The sequence below is a fragment of the Anopheles bellator genome, chromosome 2 (genome assembly GCF_943735745.2).
Source record: "Anopheles bellator chromosome 2, idAnoBellAS_SP24_06.2, whole genome shotgun sequence".
Classification (NCBI taxonomy): Eukaryota; Metazoa; Arthropoda; class Insecta; order Diptera; family Culicidae; genus Anopheles; species Anopheles bellator.
In genome coordinates, this window is record NC_071286.1 from 39,288,677 (window position 1) to 39,312,523 (window position 23,847).

At 46.6% G+C, this 23,847-nt stretch overlaps 6 protein-coding genes across 7 annotated transcripts; 3 read left to right on the top strand and 3 right to left on the bottom strand.

Moving 5' to 3' along the window:
• Positions 1 to 369: 369 nt before the first annotated feature.
• Positions 370 to 2,369, bottom strand: LOC131210161 (transcription termination factor 5, mitochondrial). The gene is made up of 4 exons (XM_058203367.1): positions 2,242 to 2,369; positions 1,196 to 2,168; positions 885 to 1,109; positions 370 to 804 (listed from the first exon to the last, which is right to left on the bottom strand). The coding sequence occupies exons 1-4, from the start codon at positions 2,354 to 2,356 to the stop codon at positions 516 to 518; spliced, it is 1,602 nt and encodes a 533-aa protein (XP_058059350.1). The 5' UTR covers positions 2,357 to 2,369; the 3' UTR covers positions 370 to 515.
• Positions 2,370 to 2,680: 311 nt separating this feature from the next.
• On the bottom strand, positions 2,681 to 7,636 carry LOC131208578 (transportin-3). Of its 2 annotated transcripts, XM_058201372.1 has the most exons (6): positions 7,144 to 7,636; positions 5,632 to 6,711; positions 5,398 to 5,564; positions 4,868 to 4,924; positions 3,425 to 4,771; positions 2,681 to 3,341 (listed from the first exon to the last, which is right to left on the bottom strand). In XM_058201372.1, exons 1-6 carry the CDS (start codon positions 7,255 to 7,257, stop codon positions 3,281 to 3,283), a joined length of 2,826 nt encoding a protein of 941 aa, XP_058057355.1. In that variant the 5' UTR covers positions 7,258 to 7,636; the 3' UTR covers positions 2,681 to 3,280. The 2 variants fall into 2 exon arrangements, with proteins under 2 accessions (XP_058057355.1, XP_058057356.1); XM_058201373.1 differs by lacking the exon at positions 4,868 to 4,924.
• Positions 7,637 to 8,144: 508 nt separating this feature from the next.
• Positions 8,145 to 11,027, top strand: LOC131209778 (bromodomain-containing protein 8). Its single transcript, XM_058202916.1, has one exon. It carries the CDS (start codon positions 8,145 to 8,147, stop codon positions 11,004 to 11,006), a length of 2,862 nt encoding a protein of 953 aa, XP_058058899.1. The 3' UTR covers positions 11,007 to 11,027.
• Positions 11,028 to 13,060: 2,033 nt separating this feature from the next.
• Positions 13,061 to 16,505, top strand: LOC131211015 (uncharacterized). Its single transcript, XM_058204351.1, has 5 exons — positions 13,061 to 13,178; positions 13,565 to 14,264; positions 14,332 to 14,670; positions 15,968 to 16,266; positions 16,339 to 16,505. The coding sequence occupies exons 1-5, from the start codon at positions 13,061 to 13,063 to the stop codon at positions 16,503 to 16,505; spliced, it is 1,623 nt and encodes a 540-aa protein (XP_058060334.1).
• A 288-nt stretch (positions 16,506 to 16,793) lies between these two features.
• On the bottom strand, positions 16,794 to 20,533 carry LOC131212491 (RNA exonuclease 1 homolog). The gene is made up of 8 exons (XM_058206376.1): positions 20,387 to 20,533; positions 19,149 to 20,314; positions 18,853 to 19,081; positions 18,360 to 18,786; positions 18,191 to 18,268; positions 17,520 to 18,113; positions 17,179 to 17,438; positions 16,794 to 17,096 (listed from the first exon to the last, which is right to left on the bottom strand). The coding sequence occupies exons 1-8, from the start codon at positions 20,484 to 20,486 to the stop codon at positions 17,017 to 17,019; spliced, it is 2,934 nt and encodes a 977-aa protein (XP_058062359.1). The 5' UTR covers positions 20,487 to 20,533; the 3' UTR covers positions 16,794 to 17,016.
• A 469-nt stretch (positions 20,534 to 21,002) lies between these two features.
• Positions 21,003 to 23,485, top strand: LOC131212492 (acyl-coenzyme A thioesterase 9, mitochondrial-like). Its single transcript, XM_058206377.1, has 5 exons — positions 21,003 to 21,247; positions 21,308 to 21,378; positions 21,659 to 21,904; positions 21,970 to 22,308; positions 22,383 to 23,485. The coding sequence occupies exons 1-5, from the start codon at positions 21,099 to 21,101 to the stop codon at positions 23,027 to 23,029; spliced, it is 1,452 nt and encodes a 483-aa protein (XP_058062360.1). The 5' UTR covers positions 21,003 to 21,098; the 3' UTR covers positions 23,030 to 23,485.
• Positions 23,486 to 23,847: the final 362 nt, after the last annotated feature.

Here is a 23,847-nt window from a genome sequence, read left to right on the forward strand (position 1 = left end):
GATAACCCAGATTGAGGATCAACCGTTTCTAGCGGGAGCGGAACAAGTAAAACACTAGGTGTGCTCGGTTCTAGTCCCAAAAAGGTTTTTTAACTTTATTCTTACATTTAGGTGCTTTATGTACAGATTTTTGTGCTTATAAAATGGGGACACGGTGGGGACAAAATGGCGCTTCCGCGACGGTGTAGCGCTTTCGTTTTGGCCGTAGCATATTTCCGTGTGTATATTTTGATGCTAGCCCTACACCTTTCGACGCCTAGCCGTTGGGCCTGTCCAAGTCAATTTTGTTTAATAATGGAGAATAAATCAATCTTAAATATACCTGAGAAGAAATGTTTTTACTTTCTTCAAAATGTAACAAAACATGCATGTTATAAAAATGTTGTGGTGGTACTTTTTGGTATGAAAGACACGTACTTATGATTTCTCAGTGCTGAGCATAAATATAACCTTCAAATCGTTTATTTCTTACAAATGGTTTTTTATTTAGGGAATTTAGATACATGTCGTTTCTTCTAACGACACGAATGTTCTTTGACTGTGGCATTGACAGCAGGTTTTTTCCCATATTTATATTCCGTGCTTAACGTCTTAGGCAGCTCGATCGTTATGGACGAGCTGGAATCACTCTGTTGCATTTGCTCGGGCCACACACCGTCGCCAGTGAAGTGAAAATCCATCTCTATCAAGTAAAGCGCAAGGGCAAGCTTTTGCGATGAATTTGCTTTACCAACATCGACCCCAAGTTCCTCGTTTATCTTTGCATCGGTGGCCAAAACTGTCAGTTTTTCTTCTATTCTACCTCTGAAAGATAATAGAGAATGTTTAGCATACTTTTTTCTTCAACATACATGCTGATTTTTTCTTTAACATTAAAAACATACAATGGATACAGCAGAATGTGGATATTGTCGAGCATGTCACTGGTGGTAAACTTTTGCTTCAGCAATGCCTCGATAGTGTCTTTCATCTGTACGATTGGCACATGGAACCAATTTGGGTGTCGTTTCATTGTCTCCAATGCAGCCGTTCCACGTTCACCAAACATGCTCTTCAGGAAATGGGCGGTGTCTCTGCCTTTAGTCCTGTCGCACCCATCACGTACATATCTGAAATGGACGATATGCCGAAGACGACAAAATTGGGAAAGTAGTTGCTGAGCGAATTGCATTGCTTCGTGGCGCAGTACACGTACCTTTCAAAATTTCCCGAATGACTCGAAAGTACGTCCAGCGAAGCACAGCGAACCTTCAATTGCTGCAAGTACTCCAATCGAATGCTGGCCTTTTTTTGGTGATGAATCAGCTTCAGCACGCGTGGGTGCTTGCCCAGTACTTCAAATTCCTTCACGCTCTTCAACCGCTCGATACGTTGCTCGATGGTATTCGGCGACAGTGTCAAAACGCAGAGACACTTCAGCAACTCGTGCTCCGGTATGTTGTGTTCCTTCAGCAGCGCTATCGTCTTTGCGAAGGTAGTGTGGTTTATCATAGCTAGCTTGGGATATTTAAGCGCCAACTCCTTAAACTCGATGCCAGCCACCGATGGTACGTGTTCCGGGAAGCGAAGTAAGTTTTCTGGATCCGCATGCAGCAGGTACATGTTGGCTACCAGCCTATCACGGCTGAACTTGTAATCGTACTGCAGAATATCGATAACACGTTGTGTGTGACCAAAACTTTTGTTTTTTATTTTGGAGTACGACGTCCACAGCTTCTGTCGCTCTGTTTCCGTTATGGCGAGTCGGTGGAACAGGAATTCATCGATGAAAGATGTCCGCATATCGCACACCTTGCTTTGATCGTCCCACCGGAACTGCGGTTCTACAGTTAGTTCGAACTGACGCTTCATTTGATCGTACATATTTAAATCGGCCGGTATGAGCCGAAACTGTTTTAGCTTTGCGACGCTGTTACGTATCAACCGGAGACTACTGCTGACGACATTTATATTCAGCGCTTCCAAAATACCGCACTCACGCAGGATAGTCGTTCTGTTTTCCAACGTTATCAGGTGGCAGTGCAATATTTTGGGTTTTTCAAAGATTTCACTCATCGTGACATTCACGTACTTTAAAAAAGCAACCTTTTTTAGGGTTTCGGCCCGGTCTAGTTCTACCAGTGAACGATTTTGCAGCAACCATTTGTATACTTTGGATTGTGACACACCTAAACAATGTACGGGTGCAAAACAGCGATTAAGGACAGCTTACGAATGGTTCTGAGTTGCACTTTAACTTACCTAAATGAGGCGCATAGAATCTAGCAGCGTCAAGCACGCTTACTTGGTCCTTATTTACCGCACTGCACATTTGACGACAAATTAAATGAAAACGATGCATTTCCGATACGCGCATCTGTTTGCTTCCTGCACCGGAATCGCGGTGTTTTGAAGGAAGCCTGGTTTGTCAAAATCAGCTGTGCGAGAGTTCTCGACAACACACACATAGAAATGCGAGCGTTGTCACATTTTACGGCGATGTTTTGAATGTTGCTTCACATAAATTTATGCTAAGAGAAGCGATGAGAAAAATTTATTTAAATATCTTAGCCGTCAATGTAGTTTTGAAAAGGTATACTTTATGTTGCTCACTTACCAGTAATTGTGAATGTTCATAGTACTGATGAACATCGTACACCAATTTACAACCCCCCAAAAGCTGTAGATTCTGACGAGAACTTCCATTAAGGCTAGGAGCGCTGGCGGGAAGTTGCACGATGTCGGCCGAGAAATAACGCTTAATATGAACAATATACGCTTTCGGTGTTTTCTTGTTTGAAATGGTTAATTATTTAAACTCTTTTAATAATATCTGTGGTGCGATTATCGCACAATTGTACATGTCTAGTTTCTGTTCCATAGTCTGTACAAATACAACACGTTGCCCAAAAGAATTTATTGACGGCTGATGCACGAGCACGGGTTTCGTGACGGTTTGTTTCTTTCGTGTAGAGCAGAACAGAGAATTGGATACCCTGAACCGTCCATCCTAGCATACGGCAGACGATCTCATCTAACGGTAAATTTCCTAACGATACTCTCCCACCGAGATCGGTGGTTCACAAAGCCTACAAGGGGTGAGTTGCATTATTTGTATGCAAAACATCTATTTACAAAACTCTTTTACGTTTTCATTCCAATATCATTACTCCCAAAATCGCGATACGACTTGATGATGAACCAGTTGATGAACCTAGATGATGGTCCGCTGCCGGAAGGGTTCCCCCTTTTTCTGAGCCGATAAAGCCCGCCGGATCTGAGTATGAAGGATTCCAGAGTTTTATCGATAGAGACGCGCAAAGTCTTGCAGCGCCTGCGTGGTGGCACGTGGTGTTTCAGAGCTGTAAGTAAAAGGTGTAAATTTAGTGTTATTGAGGAAATTGCCGACGTTACTCCTAAGCCGTGTCTTCTTCGAAAAACCTACTTGACAACATTAGCAACAAACTGCACCATTTGTTCGTGCGTAACAGTAACAGAACCACCACTGTTCTTCTTCGGTAGACTATCGAGTGCCTTCTTCACGTACTCTTCAAGCTGGTGCGGATTATGTTGCTTTATCTCGACAAACACTTCCGCCACATCCGTCAGCATGTACGCGTGTAGAAAGAAGACGGATGCAATTAGAAGGTTCCGGATGAGCGATTCACCATGCTCAACGAGAATTGACTGCACAATCGTGCGCCGATCATTTGCCCGGTCATGGCGCAGCAGGCTGCAGAAGAACCGCATCACAGATATGTTAGCATCCCGGTGATCGAGTGTGCAAGCGAGCAACCCGCAGTCGATGATCGGCTTGACCAGCTGCGACTGCAGAAACTGTAAAGGTGCACGCTGAATGAAGCGTGTCGCGAGTCTAAAGAAGTCGTCCACCATGTCCGGATGATTCTTGAGCCCATTTTCTATCCGCAGAACGCTGAACGTAGGTTGGATAAAGGCCTCCAGCATATTTAACAGTCCTTGCGTACAGCCCTCTTCGTAAGCGAACTCATCTACCAGAATGCTCCCCAAATAGAGCAGACAACTGTGGTTGTGGCCAGAATAGATCGTGATGATTTGCTCGACCAGCGGCTCGAGGATGGGCATCGCCTGCTTTCCGACGCACCGGATCGCGTACCGTATACAGCGGACGATACGTTCCATAACCTTCGAGTCATTTTTGTAGCGATCGAGGGCTCGCGAAAGAACATTCCAGTTATTTACGATGACAAATACGCATGGATTTGGCTCGTTGGTGCGTACTGTTGGGTTAATGTGTCGATATATCGACGCTAACCGGTCCAACCAAAAGGCAGGATCGGAACGACACCTTTTCCCGTCTAGTCCGTCGTCCTCGCCGTTCGTTAACCTGCTTAGTGCCTCCACTTGAAAGCTGCACAGCTCCTGCATGGCCGGTGTCAGCTGATTCGCCGGCAGCCGCCCGATAATTATGGAGATGCCTTTCAGTAGCCCGATTGCCGACTCCGTCTGAATGTCAAAGCTGTCGAGGCAACGCGCTATCTCCATTAGCCCGCTGATGTGGCCCAGCATGTGTTTTTTACAGGCGGAGCAGATTGACTGCAGCGAGTTTGCGGCGGCCGTCGCGAGCCCATTCTTTTGTTGCAACGCAAATAGCAGAAAGTTCAGCACCGGTTGCAGCGTGTCCGGGTTCGAGTCAATCCAGTCGCACAGCTCTCCTAGTATGTTGATCGACGTGTAGCGGATCGCGATGTGACAATTGTCTTGGAGATGCAGTATTGCCTCGACCACCTTCGGCACCACCTCGCTCTCCTCACTACAACGGAACCCCGGATCGTGGGGGGAAAGAGAGCATACACGAAAAACCATATGTAACCCTTAAACCATGTCGCGAGTATTTAATTTTAATCACCAAAGCTGGTTGAATCTCGCCGTTGGTATTTCACGCTCTCCCAATTCCATAATCTCTCTAGAAGATCCAAATAACACAAATCGCAAAAGTACATTAAAATGGTGTCCAATTCCATGGCGGCCGACGCGGAAGCGGGCTTTGGGTGGATGGGACGGTTAACCGGGTATAGGTACAGAAAACGGGACTGCAGTGGCAACGGGAGACATGTTGTTACGCTAATCCGATCAAATTCTTCTAAGTTTAATAAATCATTACAGTTTAACATGCAGTTGTTAATGACCTGTTTGTTTGATGTTGTTCAATTTTAATAAATTTTGTCTAGAATCTATGTCACGCACAATCTAGTGTAAAATTAAGAGGAAAAAATGCACCATTAACAAAAAGTGCTACTCTTAAGAGATCGTGTAGATACTCCAAAAGAAAAGGGGAAAAGTTTTGTCAATCAAAAGTGAACGCTAGCTTGAAAATCTAACTTGATCGAACAAAAAACCAACAAGAGCATCGCGCATCGTTCGTTGGGCTATACTTACGGCAGGATGTTTCGGGCCACGTTCTGCATGATAAACAATGCGGCCTCACTCGATTCCCAGGACACGTTCGGGGTTTGCAGTATAAGAAACATTTGCTTGAAGCAACTGATCGAGCTAACGATGAATATGACGTCCTTGATGATTTCTGAAACCTTAAACCGGAAATCCTGAAACGATAGACAAAACGAACAGTTTTCAATGGACAGATTACTACAATGCGCGCAACTTCCCTACCTTAAAGGATCCACCTTCTTCCACTAACCCATCATGGTCGGAATCGAGCTGTGAGTGCTTGTACAGTGCCGCTATCAATCGCTCGACGTACGGTTTGAAGTGCGCTGTCAGTAAAAAGTTGTTCCGCTGATACAGATCCTCACTTAGCCGGTACCACATGTTGAAGGTAATCTCGGCCACCTCGTAGTCGTAGTGTCCGACGCAGTTCAGGACCAGATCCAGCGCCTTCGTCGAATAGTGAGGTGTTTCAGCGTCCGAGCCCGCTACCATGCGCGTCAAATTGCTTTCTACCAGTACCGTGAACAACCGGCAAAAGTTCATCGACTTGTCGAGATCCTCCTGTGCGACGGACATATTATACACCTCCTCTAGGCAAAGGATGCCGCTGAAAAGCTTCTCATCGAGACCACCGTGTGTGTTGTTCACCTCCATGCACTGTAGCAGCGAACAGAGCGCGTCCGTTGCCGCTTCGTGGAGCTCGGGACTGCAGTTAATGTTGCTAAGCAACTGGAAGCAATACATTATGATCATGCTGTCACTAATCTCGGGCAGCTTAAATGCATTGACCTGCACCCAGGAGGTGAAACATTTCAATATCTTCGAGCGCAACAGTTCGCTATCGTTGCCATTCATGAGACACATCGTCAGGTATTCGACCACCATGGTGGAATCGGCTTCGAGTTCTTGCAAAATCTCTTTCCGCCGGTTGGCGCCGAGTCGCAAGTGGCGCGAATTTACCTCCTCCGGAATGAGCGTAAGCAGCTCGAGAAGGGCGAACATCATGTTGGCGTTGCTCGAGAAGCGTTCCAGAAGCGTTGCCACCGGTTTGTTCCACGACGACATGAGCAAGGCCAGATCAGCAAGCGCTAGCGATAGCTGCGTTACGATGACGGACTTTGTTTCGAGCGTTATATGGCTGATGTGCTCAAGCAGCGATTGCCGCAAGGACTCGTGCGCCGTCTCCGGAAGCTCATGGAAGCTGGTTTGTATCTTGTTTCGCATTGTTTGTGCGGCGAAGGTGCACGAGTTAAGATCATGCTTCTGTTGTAACAGTTCGTCAGCAATCTTCCAGGAATGGATCTGCAAGGAGAGCGGCAAACAATTAGAGAAACACCAGTGGCACAGAATATGATACCCAAAACAGAAAAGCAAAAAATAAACCCGCCACTTCGGAGTCGCTCACGGTTAGGGTAAAGATAGCTGGGAAAGAGGTAGGATATTGGACGGAACTCCCGTGGGAAACCGCGGGACTTTGCCCGGTTTCGTCTCCTTCCTAATGGTACATTCTTGAAAAGAACTAAATTGCCACCAGGATGTAAGTTTTCGAAACTTATTTCTCTATATTTTCTCTATGGCAAAAGTTCCAGAACAAACCCATTTTTTGAGGTTATATTTGCTGCTCGGCGGTTGAGCAACAGAGACAGCGCCAGTGAGAGAGCGAGTGAACGAGTTCCTCAGCGACGAGGCCAATGGTGCCCGGGATCGACCTGCGTATGCAAAAAGAACACTTACCGATTTTTGAAACTCTTCCAGCCACTTGGAGGCTTTTTCCTTTTCCACATTGTTCGGATCGTTATACAGTGTGTAAACGCCTTGCAGAACGGCCTCAGTCGTCGGGGGCTCCATTTGGTCCGTGGAAAAGCGAGCGTTTCTTCGTTGATATTTCCACTCTCGTCGTAACTCAACTTGCGGCAACCACGACTTTGAAAGACCGCTTTCGCGCGGCGAGCGAAAAGGACCGTTTGGCCACGAATCGGCACTCACTGTGTTTCTGTCTCGCTTCCGCTCTTTTTACCGTTTCCGTGATCCGTTCCGTCCGTTCCGTTCCGTGCAAAAAGAACACTTTCGCACGATGAGCCACTTATTCCGCGTTTCGACGATAGTTTTCTATTGCGGGTTGCACGATTTATATATTCTGCTAGCAAAAGCTAATGTACACTTGCACTTTTCGCCTGCTGTTTCTCTTTGAAACATGGCATTTTGCAAAAGCTTTCGTTTCCAACCAAACCACCTTTTGCTAAAATTTTACCAAATCGACCGATGCCGATGCTTTTTGTCAATGACATTACACTTGAGTGCCCTGCTCAGTGCAGTGTTGCCAGTAAGAGTTACGAATCAGTTCGAAATGGGAGTTAATACAATAATTCACAGCGCACTTTATACAATATATAAAGCACAATTAGTTCTTTAATAATCTTTTACATATGAGAAACTACTCTCAAAAGTTAGTTTTTTTTTCTTTGCACTCTTTGCAACCATCGAGATAAGAAAATCCATGGTTCTCAGCAGGATGCAGATTCAGCGGCGCGCTGAATTGGTTGGTGGTCGAAACGTCAAAATAAAAGCCAAACTTTGCTTGAAGCGGTGTTTACGTTTCACACCGCTACTGAATCCGCACCGAATTACGATAGAATAGGTTGAATTGTGTTGGCGAAAACCAGGTGGGTGTTTTCTTTCGTACTATTCGCAGCAGTGCCACCCAGAACTGAGCTTATTTGCTTCCAGGTGCAGTCATGTCTTCGATTCAGGAGCGGCTTCAAATGAAGCGTGTCCCGTTGGATAAATGGTCAACAAAGGAAAAGCTTTGCCTAGCCTCATCCGTAGCTTGCAGCGGTGACCAGAACTGGATGTCGGTGAGCCGGTCCCTGAAGATGCTTTGCGGTAACGATAGGCCGAGCGATTGGTTCGCACAAAAGTCGTGTGCGGCCCAGTACGGCAAGCTGTTGGAGAATGTGGAGACGCCCAAACGGAAGAAACGTACTGCTTCGGAGAGGGACGGTGTAGCAGCGGTTGAGACTCCCAGTGAATCCATTCTTCGCAAATTAACACAAGAGCGTATTATTGAGCTGAAAAAAATTATCCAAGAAGAGAGCCAACAATACACCAAGGTCAAGGAGGACATCATACTGATACAGAGTGGCGTGACGGACGAAAGCAAACTACGCGAAATGTGGAAACAAATCGAACAGGAACGGGCCACTAAGGAGAAGGAACAAATACAGCACGCCCAATGGCTGAAGGAACGCGAAGAGAAGAAGCTGGAACTCGAGCGTCAGTGGCGGCCCATGTATCCGAACTCCCCTACGGCTTCCAACAAGGCACCTACGCCACCTATAAAAATCAAAGAGGAAACCGATGAAGACAGTCAAGGTTCGTGCAAGTCAGGAATGTCCCCTTTGTTAACATCCCTCCTCAAAAACGCTTCTGGCACTGCAGGGACGGGTTCCACTGGGTCTACCAGTCAACAATCGACCGGAAGGACGGCATCGCCGACCATCACCAACCTTTTGACGGGAAGTTCTACAATCTCCGCCAAGCTTAGCCTCGCGTCTGTCGGCGAAGCTGGACAAAACGGGCAGTCTAAACAGCTGAGCGGTCCTTCCAAACAAGATAGTTCGAGCTCAACTTCGGCTACCAAACCGACGACGGTAAAAGAAGAGCAATGCCTAGGATTGGAGGTTCCGACAGCAAGTGGCGACGGATTAGAAACAGTGAAACCGACGGTCGAAACCGACTCCATCAAGGCGGAAGTTTTAGACGTGGAAATGGACAGCGAAGACAACGCTGACCCGGCGAAAGACTTATTGGACGTTTTCGAGGATCTCATTCCGGACGACTTGGATGAAATCTTGAAGGAAAACAGTGGCATGATACTGGAAGATGTGGACCTGAAAAACGTCGTCGACTCAATCATGGAAGCGGACGACGAAGCGCTCAAAGACAAGGAACTCGATGTGATCGAGGACGACGGAGATGTGCAGATGGCTGATGTAGAGGAGAAGCTTATTGGGACGGCTCCAAAAAACGAGCAAAGTACGGTGGAAAGTGCAGGAACTCCACCACCACAACCTCTGCCTGCTAAACCGTCGCCAAATGACGATCCTCCTGCCAACAATGACGACGAGGTCAACGGAAGGCCAATGCACGCTGCCAGCAAATCTGTTGAGGTGCAACAGTTAGCGAGCGAGCCGTTAAATCAGGACGAAAGCGACCCACCATCTGCGAAGGTTGAAATCATACCTATAGAAGACAGTACTAGCAACTCACCGGCGACCATTCCTTCAAGCGACGATAACAAGGACTCAATGGAAGAAGCAAGTGGCGCGGACAATGCCGAGAGTGTCATAATTGTTTCGGATTCAGCAAAAGAGGAGGAAGAAGATGATGATCCGGAGGAGCTACCAAACTGCAGTTCGAACGAAGTGAGGACGAACGCGGAGGATGATGATTCGGATGATAAGCCACTTGCTTCGTTGGATCACACGACAGTCGACAGTTCGGCTCAGGCCCAGGATAAGTTAAAGGATGATGATAAAAGCGAACTAAATTTAACGAGTTCCATAGCTCAAGACGGTGTAGAAACAGAGGACATCAGTGCACCGTCGAAGGATGTAAATGTTGAACAACTCCCCATCGATTCTCTTTCACTGCCAGCGGATGAAGCAAAAGCGAAGAAAGAAGCAATGGAAAAGCTCGCTTCTGAGTATGACTTCAAGGACGACGAGGAACCGATTGTTCCGATGTCAATACAGAAAGCCAAGGAAGAGAAGCACGTCTCAGAGGATGAAGTATTTGAAGACGCACAGGAAACATGCGTCGAACCGGAAGACACAAAAGAGCAGGAACCACCAGTGAAGAAGAGTGTCCCAGAGGATCAAGTATTAACTGTGACGGATACCGATGACGATTCTTTGATAGAGATGAAAATCGGTAAAGCGAAACGTGACTACTCACGTCGCCGACAGACGGATGAAGCGCAAAAGTTGAAGGACGATCTGCCGGGCTACACACGACACGATGAAACAGCCGAAGGCCGTTCGTTGCGGAAGCTCCGGGACCGTGATCGTTCCGAAAGCCCGTACGTCATTCAGGATGACGAGGCGAACGAGAAAATGAAACGCAGCTATTCGTCGACACCCGTCATGGATTCGATTCCAGGTTCGCCGGCTTCAAGCGAAGACCGTGATCACCGGGCGTGGAAAAAATCGATTCTTGCCGTACATTCTCGGATTAGTGTGTTGAAGAATGCAGTCGCATTTCAGAAACCACTGCCGGAGGATCAAATCACGCAACTTATCTACCGACCCATGGATTTGGCTCAGATTAGGCGCAACATAGAAAATGGTAACATACGAACCACGGTTGAATTTCAACGCGACATCATGCTCATGTGCACCAACGCAATCATGCTGAACCGTGCTGAACTCTGCCCGCCGCACACTGCCCGTATGCTGATGCGCGAAAGTGTGGCGCTCATCGAAACCGGCATGGACCCCAAAGCGATAAGGGAGCGCGAAAGCGACCGAGGTACACACAAGCGCAGCTCCCGGAAGAGTACGACGAGAAATTCTTCGGCCGGTAGAAATCAGATATAAAATCCGCTAAAGAGGTGGTTAGGATTACACGTTTCATTATACGCTCATTAATAAAGGTAGAAGAAAAAATATAAAAAGGCTTAAAATTCATGTGATTCTGTTTACATTTTCGCTTTCAATAGATTCCTAGTTTCTACGATGGGTTTTAAAGAAAACTAATTGCTAAGACTGTTGAGACACGGTTTAATAGACACGAGGTTCGTCGTCTATTAAACGCACCAGAAGTCTTTCCAACTTAAAGGGACTAACGTCCACAGAATGCTTGTAATGAATGGTTGGTTCTTTAGAAGCATCCACTATCCCACATAGTGTTACGATTGATTTAAAAACGACGATTATGATGAAGTATTAAACAAATAAACATCAATGATGAATTGTGCTTCATAATTAAAGCGATACTTAGCTAGTATGCCTTTCCTCACAAAATACGCCAAACACCGCCCCTGCGTATCCGGTAATGAGCACATAAATCAAGCGTATTCCACGGGGCCGTGCAGCATTAAGTACCATAAACCTATATATGTTTTCGCCAACCTGTTCACGAAGGCAGCACCCGCAGAGTTTCGTGGCGCAATGGTACTATTTTATGCGAGATGAGACGTAGTGCTCAGTTCAGCAACAGCAGAAAGCTATTATTCGCAGAAGAGTCATAATTCGAATTGAGACCATGAATGGGAAAGTGCTGGAGCAATGTGGCGTCCACGGCCATGCATAGTTGTGAGATGGTGCACCGCCGGGTAATTCGAATTAAGCCTATTGCGCAATCGGTGCGCACCGCCGCGGAGACTGGGCCAATTCGAGAGACAAACAAAGCGTCCGCGAGGAACCGGAATGGCGTTCGGCAGACCCCTTGCAAACCCCGTCGTGTAAGAAGGAGGAAAAGAAGCCAAACAAACCGGTGTACGGTGACCTGATCTATGCTGCCCCCTCGGGACCTAGGGCCGGTAAGAGATGAACGAGTTTTCCGCGAATGCCGGCGCTGCACATACATGCCAAGAAAGCCGTATGGGCTCGTACACGGGACTGATATCTCTGTTTTCCGCATTAGGTCTACTAGCTCGAACGCACAATTTGGGGAATGAAAATGGCTACAAATCTGTGAGGTCGAGGCGGAACTCGGTTGGCGCTCGCACGCTTCATGGTACTACTTTGCGAGCTTTTAACAAAGTATGATTAGGAAATGGAATCAGTTGTTAATTTATGATTGCGTTAGTTTTTTTACAACTGTTTTGCTATTATCAGGTGATAGTTATAATTTTCTATTTGATTTTATTAAATATTTTACTTTGCAGAACTTTGCAATCTTCGCCATCCTTACCACTGTAAGTTCTTGACAGAGTCCATTATATCCACTAGTATCCACTAGCCACATGTTCTGAAACCGGAAATAACATCATATGAACAAACCGTGACTAAATTAAGAAATACCACGGTTTATCAACCGTAAGGAGGAAATGCAACGTCGTCAACTCCTGGTGCCGTGCTCAGTGTCGCAAATTCACCAGCTGTTCCTCCCGACAGCGGGCCTGTCCGGAATCGAAGTACACGTGTATTTACGATTCTCATCGCACGTGATCACAATGTCAGCAGGTGTGGTGTGCCCGGTGTTTATTGTACGTCTCTATTGGAGCCTACGAGGGAGTTGGTTCATGGCCTAGCCGGCTGGAAGGGGTACACACTCCGACCGCGAAAAGAAATGGAAACAACGGACGGCCACGGATCAAGTGCGGCGCGTCAGGCCTTGGTTATTGGACGCGTTTCAGTGGCGCGTCAGTTGGGTTCAACTACTCGGCGACAACGGTTCACTGAATGGAACAGCCGCGTCGTCCTTAGTGTCGGCCAGTGTCAGTAATAAAGAGATTCACTTTACTGCCAAGTTCGTAGTTGCATCGCTCAGAGAATTAGATAGTTATTAACTTTACCAAAATAATTGCCGGACAAGCTTACGCGTTACGAAACCCGGTGCAGCCGCGAGTTTAGTTGAAGAGTGTGCGGGAAGGTGTTACCGGTTTTATGCAACGGAAATCGTTCAGGTCGGACCGACGATCAACATTATGACGAATTGTTCAAATTTAATAACTCGTTACGGCTCATTACGGGTGTGGATGGTGCATCTGGTGCTGGGCTCTTTGGTCGCCCTTGATTATTACACTGTTGCTGGCGTTACAGTGGGTAAGTGGAAAATGCACCGATTTTGAAGGAAATGCAATTGCAAGAGCCAGCTAGTAGTTCCCCTGCTTCCGTCAGTAAAGTGGCGTGGTGAAAGGAGAACCGGGTTGCCGCAGTGGAGCCAGCCGAGTGCAAGCTTCGAGCAACCTAAGGTTTTGGGTTGTAGTTGCAACTTGAAAAAATTATGGTGTGCAAAGTGAAATAAGTAAACCCACCTATGATCTGGATTTCTGTTTTTCACGTGGTTGATAGTTTTAGCATTTTCTACAAAGATTTTTCGTTCTTTCAAGTCTTCCATACTTTGAGTAAAATCCTACTAAGCAATGCTAGGACCGTGAAATTGCAATGTTTCGAAACATCTGACAGTTGAACTTTTCATATAATTAAAGACGTATTTCCGCTTCCGCCATCGACGGAACCAATCGCAGCGCAACGATACCACCGCCAGCATCCGATCCCTCACTACCAGGATAACAGTAGGGCGGTGAAGATGAAGAACCACATTAAACATATTCTGAATATCAACGACGAAAATAGCACTCTCGACGGCTACTTGCTGTCGCTGTTGAACACGGAAAATCTTAACCCCACGTACGTCTTCCTCTTGCCAATGGAGGGCAAGAACCACGTCCGCAAACTGATATACCAGCGTAGTGACTTCGAGGAAGCGGAGTTTCCGAACGTGACCACCGTGAACAAATTCACCGCGAGGCCCAACCGAACAGCGCCGACTCCAAAACCGGGCAGCGATATGGTGCTGGAGAAGAAGATCTTCGAGTACATCGACAAGGACATCATGGACGAGGGTACACTGCGAGTGTTGGAGGAGAACGTGCGTACCGAGCGGAATTTTATCAAATTCATGGACGATCTGAACCGCGACTTGGAGGAAGAGGAGAGTCGCCGGGTGTTGAAGGATAGTTTACGTAAATCGTCATCCTCTTCGTGGTCCGGGTCGACCGCTCTGTTTACGCCTTACACGAATAAAAACACACAAACCGTAGGCTGGGACGATCTGGGTCTTGAAGGATGGATCGGCGGGTTACGCGAGCTACAGGACCATCGTTTCGAGCCTCCCGTGTTGGAGAAGTAAGTATCGAATTGGTTGTGCAGCCTTGTTGAGCAATATAGGTTATCCTTCGTTGATCTTGCTTAGGCCAAAAACGGACCAGAGTCTAGCTCACCCGGGGCAAACATCACTACAGGCAAGCTTTCAAGCGGGCCAGCAAGTACCAGTCCGTGCTACGGCTTCCCTTGGGATTCCGACAAAAACGATGGTCAATCAGACGGCGTCAGCCACTCGGTACAAGCAGACAGGCGTCCTGCTGAGCGAGACAGTGGGTGCAAAGCTGGAGGAGATATACAAACGCACCAACAGCAGTAACGCTCGCATCAAGTGGCCCATCACCAACAGTCGAGACGCACACCGGGACGAGGATGTGTTCATTGCCCGGGCCAACAATCCTTTTGGCCACTCAACAAAGTGGCGCTGGAGGTAAGTGGGAACCGGAACGCCCCTGTCCAGCTGGGCTATTGTTTGTTTCGCGCCCCACAACTCCCTGATGGCGGTGCTTTGTCGAAAAATTAACCTCACTTGTGAGTTACGCAAGGTACGCAACCGACCGGAGCAGCCGGCAAAAGGAAATTCAAAAACTGGGTCTCTTGATAAACGTGCACCATAAGTAAGTCACTGTGCGAGGAGGATGCTCGTAACGCCGCTTGGGTCGCTTCGGTAGGTCGATCGGTCGATCATCAGATGTAGGGCAGAAGGTGAGAGAGTAGTTCCGGCAAAGTGTCGTCGCGAGTGTACCTACTGTTTCCTCGTTACGAACCTGTTTGCGCCGATTAGGAATTTTCCTGCACCGCTTGTTGCGACGGCTCCGCAGCTTATTGGGACCTTCCTGCTCTACGTGGACCGTGAAGTGATGCTCCAAGTATAACGCGTTTTTCCAATTGCTCTCCTCCTCGTCGGACATCGGTTGGTCCGATCACTTCTTCACTTTCATTTCTCCCACCAAACGCAGACTAATAGCCATCTGCCGTGGCGCGTGCTCCGTTTGCTTTTGCGTATCGCTCCACGCACATGTTTTGTTTGGCGCGTGTTTTCAAATCTTCGCGCATTTCGCGCGTTGCGCCTCTCATTCAAGCTTCGTACGGTGATTGCTATCGCTGCGTAACGATGGCTCAGCCGATGGTACTTGCACGTTTGTTACCGTTTTGTAGTGGTGTATAGGTTCTGCGCGACGCAGCATCACTGGTGGCGTTACGCAATGCGCAATGCCCCATGTGGGAAGTACTGGCTGAATACTGACCCACAGAGGTGCGTCAAGAAAAATGATCTAATCGGTTCGCGGATATCCGCAGCATTGGTATGCAGCAGAAGTGAAGGTCTTTAGAAACGGCTGACGAGTTTGGTAACAAATAAGGACAAAAATGAAATCGAGCGGCCTGTGCTTTAATTTATACACCTTAATTGGCAGTCTGTCATAAAGCCAGTTTTGCAAGGTGTATGATTTTAAAACGGTTTAATCATTTGCCACCATTTGCGGAAAATTTATTGGACCGTAACAAAAGAGCTGGGTTGCCCTTGATTTAGTAATGTTCAACGATGTTGTCACCAGTACCGTGAAGAAACACAACTGCTGATCGTCACATTGGATAGTTTCATTAATCGATTTACTATATACCGATGTTTCCATTTTAATTTAGTGCTTCTAGTGAACTTGTTCCTGCTTGTGTCTGAACGTATAGTTTGACTCACTAATCAAACTCAATCTGTTCTCCCAAATTAGCAACGAGTCGGAACTAGAGGACCCTTTGAAAGCCGAAAGGCAGCCGTCCCGTGATGGACGATCGAAGCGCGGAGTCTACAACTTATATTCGATGATTAAGTGCGCGACAGGATGCGATCCCATCATTTACAAAGGCTACGGCTGTTACTGTGGCTTCCTTGGCTCGGGTCAAGCTCTGGATGGTATCGATCGGTGCTGTAAGATGCACGACTACTGCTACAGCACCGCCAACTGTCCCATGTTTCTTGAGTACTTCGTCCCGTATCTCTGGAAGTGCTATCGTGGTCGTCCATTGTGTGGTATGTAACTGTTCCCTAAAAAGTCTGTTGTCATATCTCCTAATTAAATTTAACTTTTAATATCTGCTTTAGCAATCGATCACGGCGAATGGGGTGGGCCTGGTTCCTGTGCTTCTCGATTGTGCCATTGCGATTTGTCGCTATCGAAGTGCTTGCGACGATATTACTGTCCACGTAAACGAAACGTGTGCACAACGTCACCATTGCGGCTGCTGCAGAATCTCGTTATGGTGTTTTAGCTACCTTGCCATTCGAAATGCCGCATCGTTCCCATCTAGTTTAAGCGCTAGCATTTCCAAAGTACAAATTTTCCTTTAGTATGTACATTGATAGGACTCAACGCGATAGAGTAAATAAAATTTGCCAAACCCAACAGTCAAAAATACTTGTCTACAGTTCATAAGCCGAAAGAAATTCACTCACAAAACCACAAAAATTTAACATGTTATTGCTCTTTATTTTATAGGTTCTACTTTTCGGGTTCACCAGCAAAAAGCCAATACAGCCAATAGCCTTTTGTTGCACGTGTTTAAATAAGGCAATAAGTGGGATGAAAATTTGTCTGTAAAATGGTCACCTATGACGTGTAAGTTAACAATAGAAATAATATAATAATAAATATCTGTGGTGAGATGCGTCAAGATCGTCTTCCAGTGGCATGTGATCCGCTCGGAAGAAAGAAAAACCGACTTTGGATGGTGGTATACTGGCATTTGCTAATTTTTTTCTGAATAATTTGGGCCACGAAAATCACAAAATACGATTTCGTAGATAGTGCTTGATAAGCTGAATGCAGACAACTGAATCTTCTGCGCTGTCGTGCCCAGCATCTAGACAACAAAATAAAGAAAGAAAAAATAAAGTGTATATGTTTTGGCCTCACTGATGGTAAGCGCTTCACTAGAAACCTACCATTTTCCTGAATAATCTTCTTCAGATTCTCGATGCAAAGAGTTTTGAGGGCGCGCTTCTTCGGTGGTCCCATCTTGTGCGGATACAGCACAGAAGTATCCACGACGACGTCGTGTATGAGCTTCAGTGCCCGGAAATCGCTTTCCAAGCTGTGGCCGACCAGAATTGTTTCCGAGTTGAACATGGACAGTAAGACGGCCTGCACGTTGCACAGCGTGGTTTTCGTCGATCGTAGCATCTCCTCCGTGATACCGGAAAATCTGCGAACATATCAGGAAGAGTGAAGGTGAAAACTAATCGAAAAATAAAATGTTTACATTAGGCAAATCAAAGATCCGTACCGTGTGTTATAGTCAACGATCCGGTTCAAGGGTTTGACGAGTGTATCATAGACAGTCTTCTCGTTGATATCAACCACCGTGACGCGGGTCAGTTCAAGGCCACCGGTTGTGTAACACATTTCGCAATCAAGCGCGAATACATCTCGCTTGGTCGGCTCGTAGCCCTCAGACGGAGCGATCGTTTTTACGAAACCGTGTAGGTCTTCGTAGTCCAAGTAGCTAGAGACGTGATAGTTGGCGTACATGCAACCAGGCGTCCCGGACGGCTGCTGGCAGCAGTTATGCAGGTTGTCTGCAAATCCGCGACGATAGCAGGTGCTCTTCGGGTGATAGATGCACGTGTCCACCTGCGGCTCGTCGTATAACTCCAAATTGAAAACCTTCGCGCAACGGGAACAGTAGCGTTCATTATCGTTCGGTGGTCTAGACGGTTTGGTGGTGTACATTTTGGCCTTCCCCGGCACATCAGTCGCCCGGGGAAATCCATTAGAGCGGAGTTGCTCCTCCGTAAGCATGCATTCGTGAATCATTTTATAAGCAATGGTTGCGGGCGCATTGTCAATGGTGTATGCCGAGGTTCTGACGTCCGTTTTTCTACGAATAAAAGTAAACGTTCCAATGTTTCGTTAGCTGAATTGAAAATTTCCCGCAACAACGTTAAATGTGCTCACAGTTTCTTGTTGACACTCCAAGAAATATTGTTAACCATTTTGCCCGCAAGTATCACATCGTGAGATACGGTTTTGTTTCTGCAATTCATATAAAAGCTCATCGGTCATCAGCACGAGAAATCAATTACCAGAATGTGAAACGTTTTACTGCGTGAAAAACACGACTCACTTTTCGGCTGCCGCGTTGCCCGTCTCGATAACCTCTTTGCGTAGTTTGTTGATCGTTAGTAGGGCGCTGCTTTTGTAGATCATCGCTGTGCTACACTTCTTCATCACGGCCAATTCTTCCGTTTGGGCACGATCCCAAGCATCTTCACAATTTGGATATATGTTGAGGCAGTGTTTCACCATCAATCCGTAATACTGCATCCGAATGTTGTATGATATTTTGCTTGAAGTCGGTTCAAGTATAGGCGGTGCTTGAGGAGTCTGAGTGACCGCTGCAGAAACGGTGGCTGCGCTTGCGTGTGCCACACGTCCTCCCACCTTCGATGCCGTCTGTGCCGGTGTTCGCACCGCTTGGTTCTTCTTCAGTTGATCTATCTTTTCTTTTGCCTTTTGGAAAGCAAGCACATTAACAGCGGGAGTGAATCGGCCTAGAAAAAGGAAATGCGCATATGTTGATTCAAACTAATACTTTGTGAAGATTGATGGAGTCATACTTTTGGGCATACTGAAGCTACTAGTCTCTGGCGGCGAAGCATAGAATCTGTTCGGACTGATCGGTAACACTGGCGATCCATTAACCGCTGGAGCTGGTGGTGTTGCAAGTTTTGCCATAGCTTTGCGCGTTTCTTCTGCGATTTGGCGTTTCATTTCCTCTTCTGCTTGTTTTCGCGCTGCCAGTTCTTCTTGCTGCTTTCGAACGATTTCCCGACGCAGATAGATGGACTGTAACGAGAGCAACAATGGTGTGAAGAAACGTACCGCGGATACGATCAATTAATTCAAACACTACCTTAATAGCGTTCTGAATGTGATTGGTTTTCTTCTCCACCACAGGCAATAACTTAGATGTGCTGGCCCCATCGTAGGCGACCCGTTTCTTCCGATTGTCATCGTAATTCGTCTTCGATTCTGCCAACATGGCTATCAAATCGATTTGTCCGTTTATCGATTCCAATTCCTTCGTTTCGTGTTTCTGCACTTCTGGTTGGTACTCTTCAAAAATCAATTTACACTGCTCAATGATGTCATCGTCATCACTGTCGATATCGCTCGGTGGATTGTTGATCAGTTCCTGATAGATCTCATCCTCCGAAGGGCGCATTTTCTCTTCCACGATCGGTGAAGCTTTCTCAGCCGACGTAGAGGACGTTCTCGATGACGACGATGATGTGGATTTGTGATGTTCTTTGCTTTTGCCACTGCGGCTGCTGCCAGTTTTCCTGCTGCTACTGCCGATGCTAGAGCTAGTAGATGAAGAGGTTGTTTTATGCTTGCGGTCCGAGGACCCATGGTGACGGTCCTTTTTGTCGGAGGAGTGCTTTGATGAGTGACTTCTCGAGCTTTCTTTATCCTTTTCGCGATGTTTGTTTTTACTGCTGCTGTTGCTGCTGCTGCTACTGACGTGCCTTTTGCTGGACGATGATTCCGATGATCTATGCTTTTTGTCCGCCGCTGACGATGATGAACGATGGGAACTTGAACTGTGTCGGTGACCGGAGTCGGTCTTCCGATCGCTTTCCCTTCTGGAAGAATGTTTCGAAGAACAACGCTGCTTGTCTTCTTCGGTGGACTTTTTGTCTCCAGCAGAATCATGGCCACTCGAAACACTACCATTCGTTGTTCCATTATCAAGACGGGTGATTGTCTTTTCGTTGGTCGTGGCTTCTTCGATATCGCTAGTTTCGCCCAATTTTTCAACAGAACCATTTTGTTCTGCGTTCGGTTTTGCTAGTTCATCGCTATCCTGTGCGATGTTTTCGTCCGACTTTTCAACATTGCTAGTTGATTGAAGCCTTGAAGCCGGAACGTACTTCGGAGCAACGGTAGAAACCGGGATGTATTCTAATTTTGGTTTCTTGCGCAAGACAGCTTCACTAGGATCGGACGATTCTGCACCTGTCTGTGCTTGATTGAGTAACAAGTTCGGAGTCGCTTTGTAAGTGGCAACCGGAATTTCTACAATACAAGAATTGATTGTGCTTATGAGAGTCACTTTTATTTACTAACCCGCACTACTCTCTTACTAACCCGGTTTGGCGTGCTTGAAATGACAATAAGGCCGGGTGCAAAAATCTCGCTCGTAGAAGGGACAATTGATGGTCCGGAACAATCCCGTCGCTGGTAGCATCGTTTGCTGTCGGCAAGGCAATCCGTCACAGAATAACTAGCAACAAATGGCCGTAACACGGTAATATTCACATATAGCATACATTCGAAAGAGTTTTCAAATAGTTTTATTAATAATTCTTCAATTCAGCTGATGAAATTAGTTGTTGTTTTCATACAGCTGCGGATAAAGCAACATATTTCCAATGACAGCTGTTTCGGAATTTGACAGTAACAACGGCGGCTGTTACAGTTGCAGTAACAGCCGCCGAATTGATCACGCTGGCGGCTGATTATACAGAAGGTAAGAATTATTTTATCTCTTGTGGAAAACGATATGCGAAATAACCGGTAATATTTTAAGAAGATGGTTATTACTCGTTTTTAGGCATTCTTTTCAAATACTTGTTTATGTTCGTTTTTGCCCTCGATTGATTTGACAGCCGCCGGAATTGAAGGTCTCTCGTCTCTCCCTCAACTTCACAACATTGAGCATCATCAAAACATTGGCCCAGATGTAAACAAACCCACAACTATCGAGGAGGGGGTTAATATTCCTATTTGGAGCTTCGTTAGTCATAATCGTGTTGAGCGAGGGTTGCTGAGAAGAATTAGAAAGCCGTCGTGCTGAGCAATGATTACAACTCGCTTGCGTCTGGCCAGTGTGCCTAAAATCATTACTCGACATCTATCTACTAACTGTGGCTATCCGAAACGATATGGAATCGAGCAGCATCGGCTTATCAGAAATGTCGTCAGTGGCAAATCGTTGACGGGCCAAAGGTGAGAGTCAGCGGACCTCCTGGAAGCAATTAAGTGAATTTTCTTCTTTTCGCCGCACAGGATGTATTCTAACATCGATTACTTGAGGGGCGACCCCAATCTGGAGTGTACGGCCGGAACGATGAACGATGGTATGTTTTGGATGGATGGTGTTTAGGAAACGGTTTAGGTGACGTCATTCGATAAACTTAGTCTGAATTCAGAAACAATGGCGGTACGGCTAATACGACAGTCACATATAGTTAGGACTTTGACCCTGAGAAGATGGGCTATGACTTGGCTTTATCGTGCGCCGTGCATTGTTTTGGTGGTTCTGGTGACAAAAACAGGGTTTGGGAGAACACAAAAAAGTCAAGATACTGGAAAGCAAACCCTCACGTGTCGTGTGTCCCAACATTAACCTTTTTGCAGTGAAGCAAACCATCATCAAAAAGCTGGCCATCGAAGTTGGGTATACTCCGTTTGTTAGCACTCGTGAACATTTGGTGCAGTATGTCCCACAGTCCGTGGATGTGCTTCCTCCTCGCAGCATGCAGGATTCCTTCACGTCGGCAATAATTCCCCTTACGACCGACAAGATCCTGAAGGACAAATACGTCGGGTTCATGGGCAATGTGCGCCTCGGTCGGTTGATGGAAGATATGGACATGTTTGCGGGTAAGTAGCTTGCCGAAAATTATTGTGGAATTCAAAAGATTGTGTTTCTTTCTGTTTTCTTTTAGTGTGGGTCGTTCATAAGCATGTCCAGCTACCGGACCTTCCAGAAGGCGTAGCGCTACCGTATACTTTCGTGACAATACTGGTCGATAAGATCGACTTTAGTGACCTAATGCCAACGCACGATGCTGATATTCGACTTTCCGGTCACGTCAGTTGGGTTGGGCGCACCTCGGTCGAGGTGGTTGTGTGGATGGAGCAAAAGCTGCATGGAAAATGGCGTAAACTAACGCGGGCTCTGTTCCTGATGGCAGCACGCGATGCAACCAACACCAAGGCGGCCTTCATCAATCCGCTGGTTCCGGCTAACGCCGAAGAGAAGGCTATATTCGATGGAGGAGAATGTGAGTAGCGAATAAGAACCTAACTCGTTCCTTGCAAATCAATAACATCCATCTATGTTGTGTGTATGTTTTAGCACGCAAAAAACGACGAAGTCAGCTGCAAAAGGAGGACCTACTTAAAGCCGAACCGAACGACTTTGAGCAACGGATGGTTCACGATTTGTTTGTCAAATCAATCGACACCAAAAGCAGGGCATTCAACAAGCGCATCCTGCCGCCGGGTTATGTATGGATGGAAGAAGCTACAATGGCCAACATCGTGTTCTCGCACCCGGAAGATCGCAACGCACACAACAAGGTGTTCGGGGGCTTCCTGATGCGCAATGCTCTCGAACTGAGCTGGGCGTTGGCGTACAACTTCGCCAAGCGTCGGCCGAAGTTGGAGCGCATCTCGGACATTAGCTTCCACCATCCGGTGGACGTGTCGTCGATGTTGAACATGCAGGCGCACGTAATCTACACCGATTTGCACTACATGGAGATAGTGGTGCTGGCAGATGTATACGATGCCGTCACCGGTCAGCAGACGACAACGAACAGTTTCTTCTACACGTACTCGGTGGCCGAACGGTTGCCGAAAATAATGCCCAAAACGTACCACGAGGCGATGTACTATTTGGATGGGCGACGGAAATTCCGGTACGCCATGGGCATCGATGCACCGAAGGCTGCCGGACCTAGCGCATCCAACCCGGCAGATGAAACGAAAAGCAAACTTTAAGCCAAACAACCGTTTTTACGACCATCTTTGCTGTTAAATGTTTATGTTTATTCTAAAAATCGACACCCAGTGTTTGGTTCACGGTAATTTATTCGTCATACTCTATACTTTTAATATTTGTAGCGCTTCAAAAGCTGAAATTTGTGTTGTTCGAAGGTACATTAGGTGAACTTATTTTTTACCACCGACAGTGTTTACAGGTATTTTTTTGTATGCTTCAAAAGAAAATACTATTGAAAATTAACGGACTTTTTTAACTACTAGCCGACCCGGCGAACTTCGTTTTGAAAATAAAAGCAACGGCATTCACCCTGCGCCTTGTTTATTGTCATCGCAAAAGCTCGTCGCAGGTGAAACTGCACTCTAATCACACCTGATTAGAGTGCAGGATCCGCAGTCTCAGGCGATTGGGGTTTCCTCTTGCGTATCCGATCGGCTTCCCGACGCACCTAAAGCGTGGTCCAGACGCTCCGATTAGAGTGGCTGATAGACAAGATATTAAAAACAAATGTTCCGGTAGAACGGAAAAAAGAAATATGTCATCGGAAGGAAGGAACTAAGCCGGAAGGTTGGAAAGATAGGATGTGGTCTTTTTTTTTTTTGATATTGCAGGGATAGTACTGTTGAAACCAATTATGTCGGAACAGCATTATAAAATTTATCAGGATTTACATTGGGCGGTTGCTATCTGCAACCGCACTCGCAATGAGGAGTTGTGGAAATATGCAGACGCCCTCTTGAACCGATACGTCAATAGGTACTACGACGTAATAAAGTACGTACCGTGTAATGTACATTACTTAGTTCATTTGGTGGAC

Excerpts from the sequence above, each read along its gene's own strand:
- LOC131210161 (XM_058203367.1), bottom strand. The coding sequence starts at position 2,356 with ATGCGCGTATCGGAAATGCATCGTTTTCATTTAATTTGTCGTCAAATG. Across the intron at positions 1,110-1,195 it reads CATTCGGGAAATTTTGAAAG|ATATGTACGTGATGGGTGCG; the intron begins GTACGTGTACTG and ends CGTCCATTTCAG. Across the intron at positions 805-884 it reads CACATTCTGCTGTATCCATT|AGGTAGAATAGAAGAAAAAC; the intron begins GTATGTTTTTAA and ends ATTATCTTTCAG.
- LOC131209778 (XM_058202916.1), top strand. The coding sequence starts at position 8,145 with ATGTCTTCGATTCAGGAGCGGCTTCAAATGAAGCGTGTCCCGTTGGAT.
- LOC131212492 (XM_058206377.1), top strand. The coding sequence starts at position 21,099 with ATGATTACAACTCGCTTGCGTCTGGCCAGTGTGCCTAAAATCATTACT. Across the intron at positions 21,905-21,969 it reads AGATATGGACATGTTTGCGG|TGTGGGTCGTTCATAAGCAT; the intron begins GTAAGTAGCTTG and ends GTTTTCTTTTAG. Across the intron at positions 22,309-22,382 it reads TATATTCGATGGAGGAGAAT|CACGCAAAAAACGACGAAGT; the intron begins GTGAGTAGCGAA and ends TGTATGTTTTAG.
- LOC131211015 (XM_058204351.1), top strand. The coding sequence starts at position 13,061 with ATGACGAATTGTTCAAATTTAATAACTCGTTACGGCTCATTACGGGTG. Across the intron at positions 14,671-15,967 it reads TCAACAAAGTGGCGCTGGAG|CAACGAGTCGGAACTAGAGG; the intron begins GTAAGTGGGAAC and ends CTCCCAAATTAG. Across the intron at positions 16,267-16,338 it reads TCGTGGTCGTCCATTGTGTG|CAATCGATCACGGCGAATGG; the intron begins GTATGTAACTGT and ends TATCTGCTTTAG.
- LOC131208578 (XM_058201372.1), bottom strand. The coding sequence starts at position 7,257 with ATGGAGCCCCCGACGACTGAGGCCGTTCTGCAAGGCGTTTACACACTG. Across the intron at positions 6,712-7,143 it reads TGGAAGAGTTTCAAAAATCG|ATCCATTCCTGGAAGATTGC; the intron begins GTAAGTGTTCTT and ends CTCTCCTTGCAG. Across the intron at positions 5,565-5,631 it reads AAGAAGGTGGATCCTTTAAG|GATTTCCGGTTTAAGGTTTC; the intron begins GTAGGGAAGTTG and ends CTATCGTTTCAG.
- LOC131212491 (XM_058206376.1), bottom strand. The coding sequence starts at position 20,486 with ATGCTACCAGCGACGGGATTGTTCCGGACCATCAATTGTCCCTTCTAC. Across the intron at positions 20,315-20,386 it reads TTTCAAGCACGCCAAACCGG|AAATTCCGGTTGCCACTTAC; the intron begins GTTAGTAAGAGA and ends CTTGTATTGTAG. Across the intron at positions 18,269-18,359 it reads GGCAACGCGGCAGCCGAAAA|AAACAAAACCGTATCTCACG; the intron begins GTGAGTCGTGTT and ends TATGAATTGCAG.